The sequence below is a fragment of the Glossina fuscipes genome, unplaced genomic scaffold (assembly GCF_014805625.2).
Source record: "Glossina fuscipes isolate IAEA_lab_2018 unplaced genomic scaffold, Yale_Gfus_2 116, whole genome shotgun sequence".
Classification (NCBI taxonomy): Eukaryota; Metazoa; Arthropoda; class Insecta; order Diptera; family Glossinidae; genus Glossina; species Glossina fuscipes.
The window spans coordinates 371310-383473 of NW_023998459.1; the positions used below are offsets into that span (position 1 = coordinate 371310).

Consider the following 12164-nt stretch of genomic DNA (forward strand, 5'->3'; position numbering starts at 1 on the left):
ACTGTCACAATTTACAGTACATTCTCGCTGAAGAGTTTAGAATAACTGACGCGTTTCGACGGCTTCAAATAATATGATGTCAATATTTCGTCATAAGTACAGTTATGTTGCTATCGACTTCAAGAGGGTATCAAATTTGAACCGCTGTATTCCACTTATACGTTGTCGTTGACACGCGCCAAACTCGAAAAGAACCACAGCAAATTGGTTCGTTATGGACAGCACAGGACTCTCCATTCTATCCTTCAGCGTTAATATGAAAATTTCTTTAACATCGTTAGCATTTAATACCAATGATAGATTTTTCTCATTTCCATACAACTTCAACGGATTATTTTTTATTCTGATACAAATTCAACAGACTATTTTTCATTCTGATACAACTTCAACGGATTATTTTTCAGCTTGACGCAACTTCAACGGATTATTTTTCATTAACAACAATTAAACATTTAACGAACGAATTAACAACAAAGAAAATAAAGACAATAATATAACATAGTAGTTAGATACTAATGAATTTAACAAATATATATTAGTTTCGATGATGGAGTAGTATACATTAAGAGGCTGCTTTTAAAATTTCAAAGAACACAACTTGCTCGCACATAGCAATGCCTTCACGGGCCGCTATTAGATATGAAATTTTTTAACTATTTCTTTTTAAGCGAATAAAATGACCTATTTAAAAAGAAGGAAAACTGATGGACAATGTCGCATTTTAATAATAGTTGGACCTTGCAGTGATATGACAATTAAAATTTTGGGATTTTTTTATTTATTCGTTTATTTATTCTACTTATACTAGAAGCTCAACTAAACAAATAACAGTCGAGTTCAATTGGCTCTTAATGCAAAACTTATATTAATTAATAATAAAATTTAGTATAAGTATAATAAAACAAATAAGAAGAAAAAAAAGCATGTACACTATCAGCATAGGGCCACACTTACAACCGGTACAGGACCAAATTGCAAATGAACCCCTAAGCCATCGTAAACATGCATAAGCCTAGCAACCGATAATAAATTGACAATAATTCATTTTCGAAACGTAACGACTTTTTAAGGATAAAAGCTAGTTTAAGTACGACATAGGTAAATCGCGCGTATTAAGCAATGTTGCTTTAATGAACTTTAAAGAGTCCTATAACGAGAATAAGTGGTAGACGTCATTTAGGTTCTTGCAAAGGACTCTGAGCAGATTGAAGAGCTCATAATTAAATTTACACTGACTAAGCTTAACCAAGATAAAGTGCTTAGAGAAGCGGTTAGGGACATTAAAGCTTATTTCACCAAGTAATGAAGGCGAGTCAATGGCACCATTTATTACTTTAATTGAAAGGAAACGCCAAGAACAAACCTACGTTTCTCAACAGACCGTAAGGACACCAGAAGCAACCTATTTTCATGCGGAGGAAGAGAGGCAATCGAATCCCAACCCAAATTTCTAAGGGCAAACACCAAGTATTGCAGATTCAGATTCAAAAGAATCTACATAGCACCTATATGAAGGAGACCACACAACAAAGGCATATTCGAGTATGGGTCTAACCAAACACTTGTACAGCCTTTTCGTAATGTAGGGATCACCAAGCTCTTTGGACCACCTTTTTATAAAACCAAGCGCGGACCTAGCTTTGCTAATCGAGAGCTCAATATGCAAGTTAAAACGTAACCTATGGTCAAATAAAACGCCTAAATTTGTGATCGAATCGTCCTCCAACTTATGCGAATCTATGAAATACTGAGTAATGAATGATTTTCTTCTTGAGAATGAAAGCTTCTTACATTTACTCAGATTTAGTTTCAGAAGATTCAAAGATCACCATGCAACAAAATTATCCAAATCACCTTGAAGCTGATGTGATTGCGATTCAACAAAGAAAGAAGAAAACAGTTTCACATCATCAGCATACATTAAGATCTGGCTGGAATTAACCACCGATGGGAGATCGTTAATGTATAAACTAAATAAAATGGGACCTAAGTGACTTCCTTGAGGTACGCCAGACGTAACGGGGAATTCATCTGAGGTGATAAAGTTGAACAAAACCCTGAAGGATCTATTGTGCAGGTAAGAGCTTATCCATTTCACTAAGTGGGGTGGGAAACCAGAGGTTTGGAGTTTAAAGATAAGTAGTCTATGGTTAACCATATCAAATGCTTTGCTTAAATCAGTGTAAATAACATCTGTGGGAGAGCCATTAGAAAAAGCCTTGAAAACATGACAGGTAAACTCTAACAAGTTGGTGACTGTAGATCGCCCTTTCCGGAAACCGTGCTGGTGCGGAGAAATATACGAATTAATGGGAAAGGCCAAATGCTGAGTCACAATACGCTCGAACAACTTGGGCAAGACACTCAACTTGGCTATGCCTCTATAGTTCTCAACAAATTATCTAATTCCACTCTTGTGGATAGGAATAAGGAAACTACTCTTCCAACATGAAGGGAAAACACCTAAATATAAGGACATGTTAAAAATCTTTGAGATCACACCACATAACTCGACAGCGCAAGATTTAAGTACACATGATGGAATTCCATCAGGTCCAGGCGAACAACTGTATTTTAGAGAACTCAACCCTTTAAAAACGTCATCTTCTGAAATAACCAAGTTAGGTATTGAAACCGAGTTAGTTATAGGATATGGGTAGTTTGTTGATAAATCGAAATTATCAATCGAAAAGTTTCGTCGGAAATACTCAGCAAATAGATTTGAGATTTCAAAATCATCCGAGGAATCAGAGCCATTAAAAGAAACATTAGAGGGATATGTGGAAATTTTTCGTTTAGAGTTAACAAATTTAAAGAAGAATTTAGGATTAGCAAACAGACAGGATTTAATGGACTGAAGGTATCTGCAGTAATAATGATGGTTGAGGGAGTTAAATCTATGCCTCTCCACCGAGTAAGCGACATAGTCGAGCGCAAAACCACTTTTCGAATATTTTTTGAATAGCGAGTTTTTTCTATTCTTGTGATATTTAATTGTCTTATTAAACCACGGGGGACACCTGCTTCAAGGTCGACACTGCTTGATCGGAACAGATGCAGCAATAGCTAGATTTAATGTATTGTAGAACGATGACAATAAGCTTTCAATACTACCGGTTGAGAAATCAAGCGTCAAATGTGAAAGACGCTGTTTTAGCAATACAATATTGATTTTATGAAAATCATAATAATTATTTAAAAAAGTTTGATTTGGCACATTAAGACATTTCAACAAACCATCATTCATATGATGAAAGGCAATGCATATTGATGGATGACAAGGATCCTCAGGTAAACTAAAAGGTGGACAACGATTTACGTTAATCTCAGGAAAATTGGCAAAGAAGAGATCAAGCAGTCTACCATTACAATTTGGGTATTGACCCAAATTATGATCAAACAATTCACTAAAGAACACAACAGCCCTATTAGACGTTGAAGTAGGAACCAAACAGCCAGAATTATCAGTGTTACATCATTGACTTGAGGCAAATTGAAGTCACCCAATGCAACGACCAAATCGGTGGGTCTAGACCGCTTGGCAACTTCACAAATGAGGGCAGCGTGTATCTTGCAAATGGAGATATCAGAATTTGGTGGAATATAGGAGCAGGTTATAAATAGATGCTTATCAGGCATATTCGCACGAATAGCGATAAATCCAATGTCAGGAGAAGTGGGAAATTCAATTAAATTGGACGGGAGGGAGCGGTAACTTGTACCAACGAATCAGATTTGGAGAAAGTCAGAGGTGACGTCCCACACGCTACGCTACGATTAGAAGATGAGTGCTCGATAAAACGACACCCATCAAACCTAGACTTAATTAACTCAAACTTTTCCCACAAGGGGCCGAGATTTCTACTCAGTTCCGAGAAACCATTACGAGTCTCCGTGAAAAGTTTCTAAAAGTCAATGTCCCGCTGCTTACAGTCAGGACATGACCTTCTTAAGCCTTTAGACGGGTCACCGACTGCGTCAGCAGCACGGCCGAGAATACTGGCACACTTTGCGTGATCAAAGCGCTCGCAGAGCCAACAAGAAACGAGTCGATCAGACTCCGGGCCCGTTTTCGCCCGACAAGGTGTGTATAAACACTCCATATCCAGTTAAAAAGGCAGTTGTGGATTATAAATAACAGACAGACACATCGCAAGAAAAAAAAAAAATCCGCAATGTAAAAATTTATCAACCAATTTGTGCAAAACTTCTCTGTTACGTTGACGCTGTAACGAGAGATCAATAGCAAAACAAACTACAAACAGCAAAAAAAATAACAGAGAAAAAACAAAAAAAAAGAGAGATTTATATCAGAGCTCAAAATTTTTGCTTGCAAAAATCCAATGAATCAAAGCGTAAAGGAAAAAAATTTTTTTTACTTTGAATTCACTCACTTTCTTCTCAAAGTATATTATAAATTCTATAAGGCAGAATAGCCACGAAATTCAACAAAAAATTAAACTATTAATTGCCGAAACAAAATATAGACGACTATATATAAAAGAAATTTGGTCATCCGTGGTCCTTATGAAGGAGACATCTATATGTATGTAGTATCTTTTCAGTCTTTTTTCTCATTCCTGAGAACCGCATCCAAGATCAAAAACATTTTCTTGATACAATGATAGACTAGCATCTACACTTATGTAAATTTGCTAACCAGAAAAGTATACACAACTTTGGAGTTACTGGTGATGTTGCTGAAAACGTTGAAACAAATTTTCGCGTATGATGTAAATTGCTCACCGTCTCAAGGTGTTATTTTACATTAAAATAAAGTGAAAAACAATGGTAGTTGTTTAAAATAAGGAGGGTCTTTGTAGCCCAAATTTTGAGGGGCACAATTTTAATGAAATTCGTTGTTTTCGTCGTTGCCGTGACATGGCGTTGATATCATCGCCGCTCCCTTCTAGTTTGTTTAATAATTAAGGCCATATATCCCATCTGACGCACTTGAGTCCAAAAACGCATTTGAAACCAGTAACCGGACGACGGCCAAGAAACAGTGCAGACATCACCGTTGGTATATAAATTGAACAGTGTAGGATGAATGTTGCTGGAGCATCAATAGAAATATGCAAAAAATTCAAAGATACCATCCAGTCTACCTTTTAAGAAAAGAAGAGCCTTGGTTGCCAGTGCTCATCCTACTCTTTAGTCCTAGAGTCTCCTTGGTCTAGATAAATTATAATAATAATGTTAGCAAAAATTGAAAAGTTCAAAAACAAAAAAGTCCATGACAGAGAATAAAACAAAATATATTTGTTCCGATTCTTTTGGTCATTTTTCACTATTCATTATTTAATTAATCAATCAAAAATTTAATTTGCCTTTATTTTAATGTTCTTATCGTTATTTTTCAATTATTTGCCGTTTACATATACCTTGTTTTTGTTTATATTTTCATCGATTTCTTTATTTTTTCCTATAAATGGTATTGTAACGCGGCTTCTCATTGCGTGTAACGCTTAGGATTTACTAACCCGAAACACTTAATTATGCACCGTTGCGTCAACCCTCTTATTCGACTCATTACTCGTAATCTTTCCTCTAGTGGCAACACCGATTACTTATTTTGTTAAAACTAAATAATAAGGGAACTTTCTTAAAATTTTACTTAATTGTCTTTTATTTTTTATCAATTAAAATGTCTTTAAAACGTTCTAGTAGCAATATGGTGGCGGTCCAGGAGCTAAAAAGAGCAAAGACTGACCTTATGGGATATACCAATCGAGATAAGGCTTTAATGGAATCTGTAAGTAATAGTCCTCTAAATCTGAAACAATACACATATATAATTTATTTATATACAGGGAGTGCGTCGGACATCTAATTTGATGGCACCAATTTTGTTATTGGAAGGACACCAGGGCGAAATTTATACGACAGAATTTCATCCGAAAGGTGAAATGTTACTTTCTTCTGGCTATGACCGTCAAATATGTAAGTTCTGTTGGCTCGGTACTGCCCAACTAGCTTCACTCTTTATTTTCCTTAAATTTTTTTTAGTTATATGGAACGTGTACGGAGAGTCCGAAAATATAATGGTTATGTCTGGCCATACCGGAGCAATTCTGGAAGCTCATTTTAATACTGATGGCTCGCAAATTTTTACTTGCTCTACAGATAAAACTTTAGCAATGTGGGACATAGTGACAAGTCAACGTATACGCCGTTTAAAAGGTCATAGCAATTTTGTAAATACGGTGCATGGGACTCGACGTGGCATGCAAATGTTGTGTTCTGGGGCAGATGATCGTACTGTACGTTTATGGGACACGCGCAAAAAATTGTCTGTAAACACTTTAGAGGCATCTTATCAGGTGACCTCAGTCACTTTTAATGATATAGGCGATCAAATTATATCAGGCGGTATAGACAATAGCATCAAAGTATGGGATATTCGCAAACAGGAAATTTTACATCATTTGAAAGGCCACGCAGACACGATAACTGGTATTAGTTTATCACCCGATGGTTCTTACATACTTAGCAATTCTATGGATAACACCTGCCGAATATGGGATATAAGGCCTTATGTGCCAGGCGAGCGTTGCGTCAAAATTTTCCAAGGACATCAACATAATTTCGAAAAGAATCTATTACGGTGTGCGTGGTCACCTGACGGAAGCAAGATCTCTTCTGGTTCAGCAGATCGTTTCGTATATATTTGGGATACGACAAGTCGCAGAATTTTATACAAGCTGCCAGGTCACAGTGGCAGTGTCAATGATGTAGATTTTAGTTCTAAAGAACCGCTAATTCTATCTGGTTCTAGCGATAAGACATTATATTTAGGTGAAATTGAAGACTAATGATTATTTTGTTTATTAAAATGGTTTCCGAATATGTACTTGAAAGAATATTGGCTTGTAAATAAATTTTATATGCCAGAAATTATAACAAACCAGCTAGTCAAGCAGAAACAACAACATCATAACAGTTAGCCTGGCCTCGACATAAAGCTTTAACATGAAGTCAATGCAAATGAATTCTTTGGCTCTCTCTCTCTCGTTCTGCATTCCAGCTTTAATATGTGTTCTTTATTCAAAATTTGAAATCTTTTATTTAATTGTATGAAAGAACAGCATTTATTTTCCCTTAAACGCACTCTGACTAGGTTTTGTAAATTTTTAGAGACCTGCCGTTCGACGTTGGCATATTTTTGAATATTTGGTATTAATTTTTGCGTATATTCGTACAGGTGGTTTGAATAAATTTGAAATCCTTTATTTAATTGTATGAAAAAACAGCATTTATTTTCCCTTAAACTTATTTTCATGATTTTCCTGCAATTAAGCGAAACTATGTTAATAATTGCCAGTTTAACTTTGAATAGAATCGATAATTAAATGAAAAAAATTGAAAGATTACAAAATGTTCATTCAAAATATGTTAAATTATTGATTGAGAGCCTTCTATGTGCAAAGAGTAGTCAGAAATCATTGAGAAAAAGTGAAAAATCACTTGTAGAGTGCATTGAGAGGCAGTGTTCTGCGCAGTCACGTCAAGTACAACAACTATGTAATGGCGTCAGTTTGTGTACAAGAATTATCAGTTATTTTCTATTATTCGAGGGCATGCTGGACACAATAATATATGCTAGAGATAACCATTTAGCTTCACAAGGGAAACTGCTCCCAAATCGTTGTATCATAAGCGTTGTTCCGTTGTTGGCTATGGCGACGATGAGTTATTTAACCGCCACGTTTTCTTTTGGGATAATGTTTTCGGCGTAGACATGCCTGTTATGCGTAAAGAAGTTATGCAAGAACCTAGTTGACGCTGAAAATATCTTAACGGAACCCGACTGCATAGCAGATTTTAATCTGCTGACTATGAGCTTAAATTACCCAAACTTCACCCACGATTGGGGCGGGAGGTATAATAAAAAAAACACTATTATGCATTATTATACATATACAGACAATAAAGAGAACAACAGAGAGGAACTATAATCATGAAGTGACACGTCGCAACAAGCGATGAAGTTGATGCAAAGGTTTTTATTTATTTATTTAAAGAAAAGTGTGCTTTTTATCTTAACACAAATACGCCTGAGTAGCCGGAGGCGAGTAATCTCAACCAGCAAGTCAATGGTCGGTGGGTTCGAATCTCAAGTGCGGTAGAGTTTTTAACAAAAGCCGATAGCCTTAAATGTGCTAGTGCTTTTAAGAGTTTAGAATTGGAATTTATTTCTCTGGCGAAATTAATAATAATAATAATAATATATCCGCCTGAGTAGCCGAAGGGGAGGAATCTCGACTAGCAAGTCAATGGTCGTGGGTTCGAATCTCAAGTGCGGTAGAGTTTTTAATAAAAAGCCGATAGCCTTAGATGCTAGTGCTTTTAAGAGTTTAGTCTTAGAATTTATTCCTCTGGCGAAATTAATAATAATAATAATAATAATATCTTAACACAAGATATCTAAACTTAAAAACGACTTTATTATAAGTATTTAGACGAAAACACAAAATATTTAAGCTTAGAAAACAATTCTTATATATGTATGTATGCGCTGCACTTTCACTCTCCACCGACCAATTAGAATAAGCATGCAAAATAACAGCTTCTTTGCCAGTGGATATAATACCATCGATTTGTTCCAAAACTTGATTAGTAATTAAATTATATAAAAGCAAACATGTGCGACCATCAACATCTTTTTCTGCAGTAGCCACATTATCCTTACGATCTTGCATTCGGTTTTTTTATGACCTTTTTGACTGCAAATAATTTTATCCTCAACAGCTTACCTGTAAACTAAAAGCGATATACATGGAAACACTACCAGAAAACATTGTGCCAATTGCAACGAAGCGACCATCATCACGAAGGCTTCTTCCACATAACCGCAAAGTAGAAGAATGAGCAGAGCCTGATTACGGTTTTCCGCACCACCCTTGGGGTACCGTGATAGGCGCGTTGCCAATTGCTTTAAATGGCTGGCTCCCCAGTAGGCCTACACCATTATATACATAATTAGAAATTACAATAGTATTTACAATAATAATAATAATACATAGTAATACAAAATAATATGTGATAATACGTAATAAATAAAAAGCCCCGCTAATACATACGTACATATAAACAAATAAAAATTACTGATATGCCGGTTTGCTGACATCTGCAAAAGAAAAATATTGTGATTAATAAATTTTATATACAAAGATGATCACAAACTTACCATTGGCCTACAGAAGTATCCCATTCTGCTCAAACGATGAGTGAAGGTGCAGAAGGAAGCATGCTCTTTAATATAAAATAAAATAAAAAGAAATGAATAAATTATACATAATAATTTGTAAAAATGCCAACCATCTGAGAATAAGCGTCCACACATTTGTTTACATTTTTCAATAATTTTACATGTTTTGTATATCATTGTTATTATTATTATTTTAATTTTAGACTAATGAAATGAATTTTTAGACTAAAAAAAGACATTGAGCACTAGCAACACAGGCTATCGGCCCTAATTAAAAAAAAAAAAATAATAATAATAAAATGCACATTATATAATGAGCTTAGTAGTATTAATAAAGTAATGTATAGAATTGATATTCTGTTCTGAAGCTGATTGTAGAATGTTCAAAGGGTTAATCGTTCCAAATGCAATACTTCTAGCCAAGGAAAAGTTGAGGCAGTCGCAGAGAATGTGCTTTATAGTAAGAGATTGTCCACAACAGCAGATTGGGGAAGAAGACTTCTTCAGGATCCATTGGTGAGTTGCAATTGTATGACCAAGGCGAATTCTCGAGAATGTTTGGATCTTGGTTTTCTCAACATTTGTTGGGTATAGAGGTGGAGTTAGTTGAGGGTTAATGCAAGAGTAGTGTTGATGATGGTATTGTAAATTTCCTTCTGCAATTTTCTCTTTAACTTTTCTTCCAATGTATCTTTAAAGATCCAACTTTTCCATGACATCATCCATAATTAGAGGAGCAGAAGCAGCATACTTTGCCGCTCGATCAGCCTGCTCATTTCCCAGTAAACCGATGTGACTTGGTACCCATAACATTTTAATTTTTCCGTCGGGTGTAGTAATTATATTCCTTAATTTGTTGATGGTGCTCCATCTCGAAGTCGAAGGGTTCCGAGTAGCTTGTAATACAGACAAACTGTCGGTAACAATGACGGTTTTGAGTTTGTTTTTATGGGCAAGGTTGGCAGCGTGAAGAATAGGTCTGGCTTCGGTTGTGAAAGTTGAAGTACTTTCGTGAAATATGTGGTTGAGAAGAACCCGTCCTGTAGCATCTACTACCGCACAAGCAGGAGACAGACCAGGAGATTTTGAATCTTTTGTCTACAAAAGATTCCAACCAGTACTGTCCAATACTTGGGTTTTTTCAGCTATTATATTCCTGAAGACGTAATTTGGAGTATCTTCTTTCTTGTGCATAGACAGCGAGATGTCAAGAGAGCAGTCTTCCAAAATCCATGGAGGTTTAACACCAAAAGAGTGGAAAATTTTTAAGGGAATTTTTAATTCCTTTGCGACGTACAAACAATGGTCAATTGCAGATGGTGACTTTGGAATTTTCTTCGCAACAATAATCTTTCTTACGTCATCACCGAGAGTGGATTTGTTTGAATTAAGAAGCTTAGGGACTATTTTAGCTTTTAACTCATGCAGTCTATTTTCTAAAGTTGAGAGACCAGTTTCAGTTCCAATATTATTTATGGGCGTCGTCCGAAAAGCATAACAACTTGCTCTGACGGCTTGGTAATAGACCGGTTTAAGGATGTTGATATTAGATTTGCAGCTATTGCCGTAAATTATCATAGCATAGTCAATCTTGCTTAACACAAGCATTTTGGTAAGATAAGCAATAGTGTTAATATGCGCATGGCTTCTCCAAGCAACGTACAGTGTGAAGACAGTGTGCTTTCCAACGATAATTGTTGGAAAACGTGAGCCCGAGAACATGGAGCGTCTGCACATTTAGTACTGGTAAGTCGTTAATATTCATCAGTAGATTTCCTGCATCGCACATTTATTTTCGACAAATGTGCATTTTTTCGATTTTTGTCTAGAAATTTTAGCTCCTGACGAGTTTGCCCATGTGGAGATCTCACATGCAATAGATTCGAGGATGTTGATTGCTTTCGTGTTGTCTTTTTCTTTTGTAAAAATGTATACATCGTCCGCGTAGAGACAATGTTCTACTCTTGGTACACGGCAAAGAATTTTGCTAAAGCAAAAGCGATCTGGAAAAGCGTGACAGAGAGAGGAGATCCTTGCGGAATGCCATTCTTTAGCAGAAAGGAGTCAGAGAGATGATTGTTGATTCTAACTTTGAACCGCCGATGCGACATGAATGATTTGATGAAGTTGAAGAATTTGGGTCCAACATTCCATGGTTTCAAGAGTCTTAAGATAACATGAAGACCAACTCTGTCAAATGCTTTTTCGAAATCAATTGAGAGAATTGTTACGTGATTTTGTTCGGAAATTGCTTTGCTTGTGAAATAATCAATATGTAACAGAGCGTCGATGCACCCTCTACCCCGCTTGAAGCAAACTTGTTGCTTTGTTATCAGTTTCTTGGACTCAAGAAACCAAGATAATCTAGATGCCATAATCTTCTCTAATACCTTAGAGAGGCAAGATAAAAGAGAAATTGGGCGATAATGTGATGCGAAGGAGACATTTTTTGACTTTGGAATCGGAACAACTGTTACCAGTTTCCACATGTAGGGTATATGGCCAGTCATAAATACTATATTATATAGTTTCTTTTTACTAGACTTAGACATAGCACTGATCATTTGGTATGAGATGCGGTCTAGACCAGGTGTCTTCCCCTTCAAATTGGAGAGACAACTTCCAAGTTCTGAGGTAGATACGCAATTTTCCAGGAACATGGCACATCTATCGATATTATTTGAAAGAGATATTGGAGTCCTTTTATTTTCGATGAAAGCACTGGAGAAATTGCTGTCAGAGGAGTATTCGCACCACACTTTTCCAAAGTAATTAGAAATCTCATCTGCGTCAGTTAAAGTTCCATTGGGAGTACAGATTTCGTTCAGATTTGAAGTTCCGTTAAGTCTATTGATTTTGTTCCAGACAACTTTCATTGATGTATTTCTGTGAATTCTTTTCGAAAAAGGGAGAATAAACTGTAGAGTTCTTGCTGAGAAAACGATTGCGAAGG

At 36.0% G+C, this 12164-nt stretch overlaps 1 protein-coding gene across 1 annotated transcript; it reads left to right on the top strand.

Moving 5' to 3' along the window:
- The first annotated feature begins 5585 nt into the window (after nucleotides 1-5585).
- On the top strand, nucleotides 5586-7086 carry LOC119640235 (U5 small nuclear ribonucleoprotein 40 kDa protein). The gene is made up of 3 exons (XM_038038124.1): nucleotides 5586-5755; nucleotides 5814-5943; nucleotides 6010-7086. Exons 1-3 carry the CDS (start codon nucleotides 5648-5650, stop codon nucleotides 6813-6815), a joined length of 1044 nt encoding a protein of 347 aa, XP_037894052.1. The 5' UTR covers nucleotides 5586-5647; the 3' UTR covers nucleotides 6816-7086.
- Nucleotides 7087-12164: the final 5078 nt, after the last annotated feature.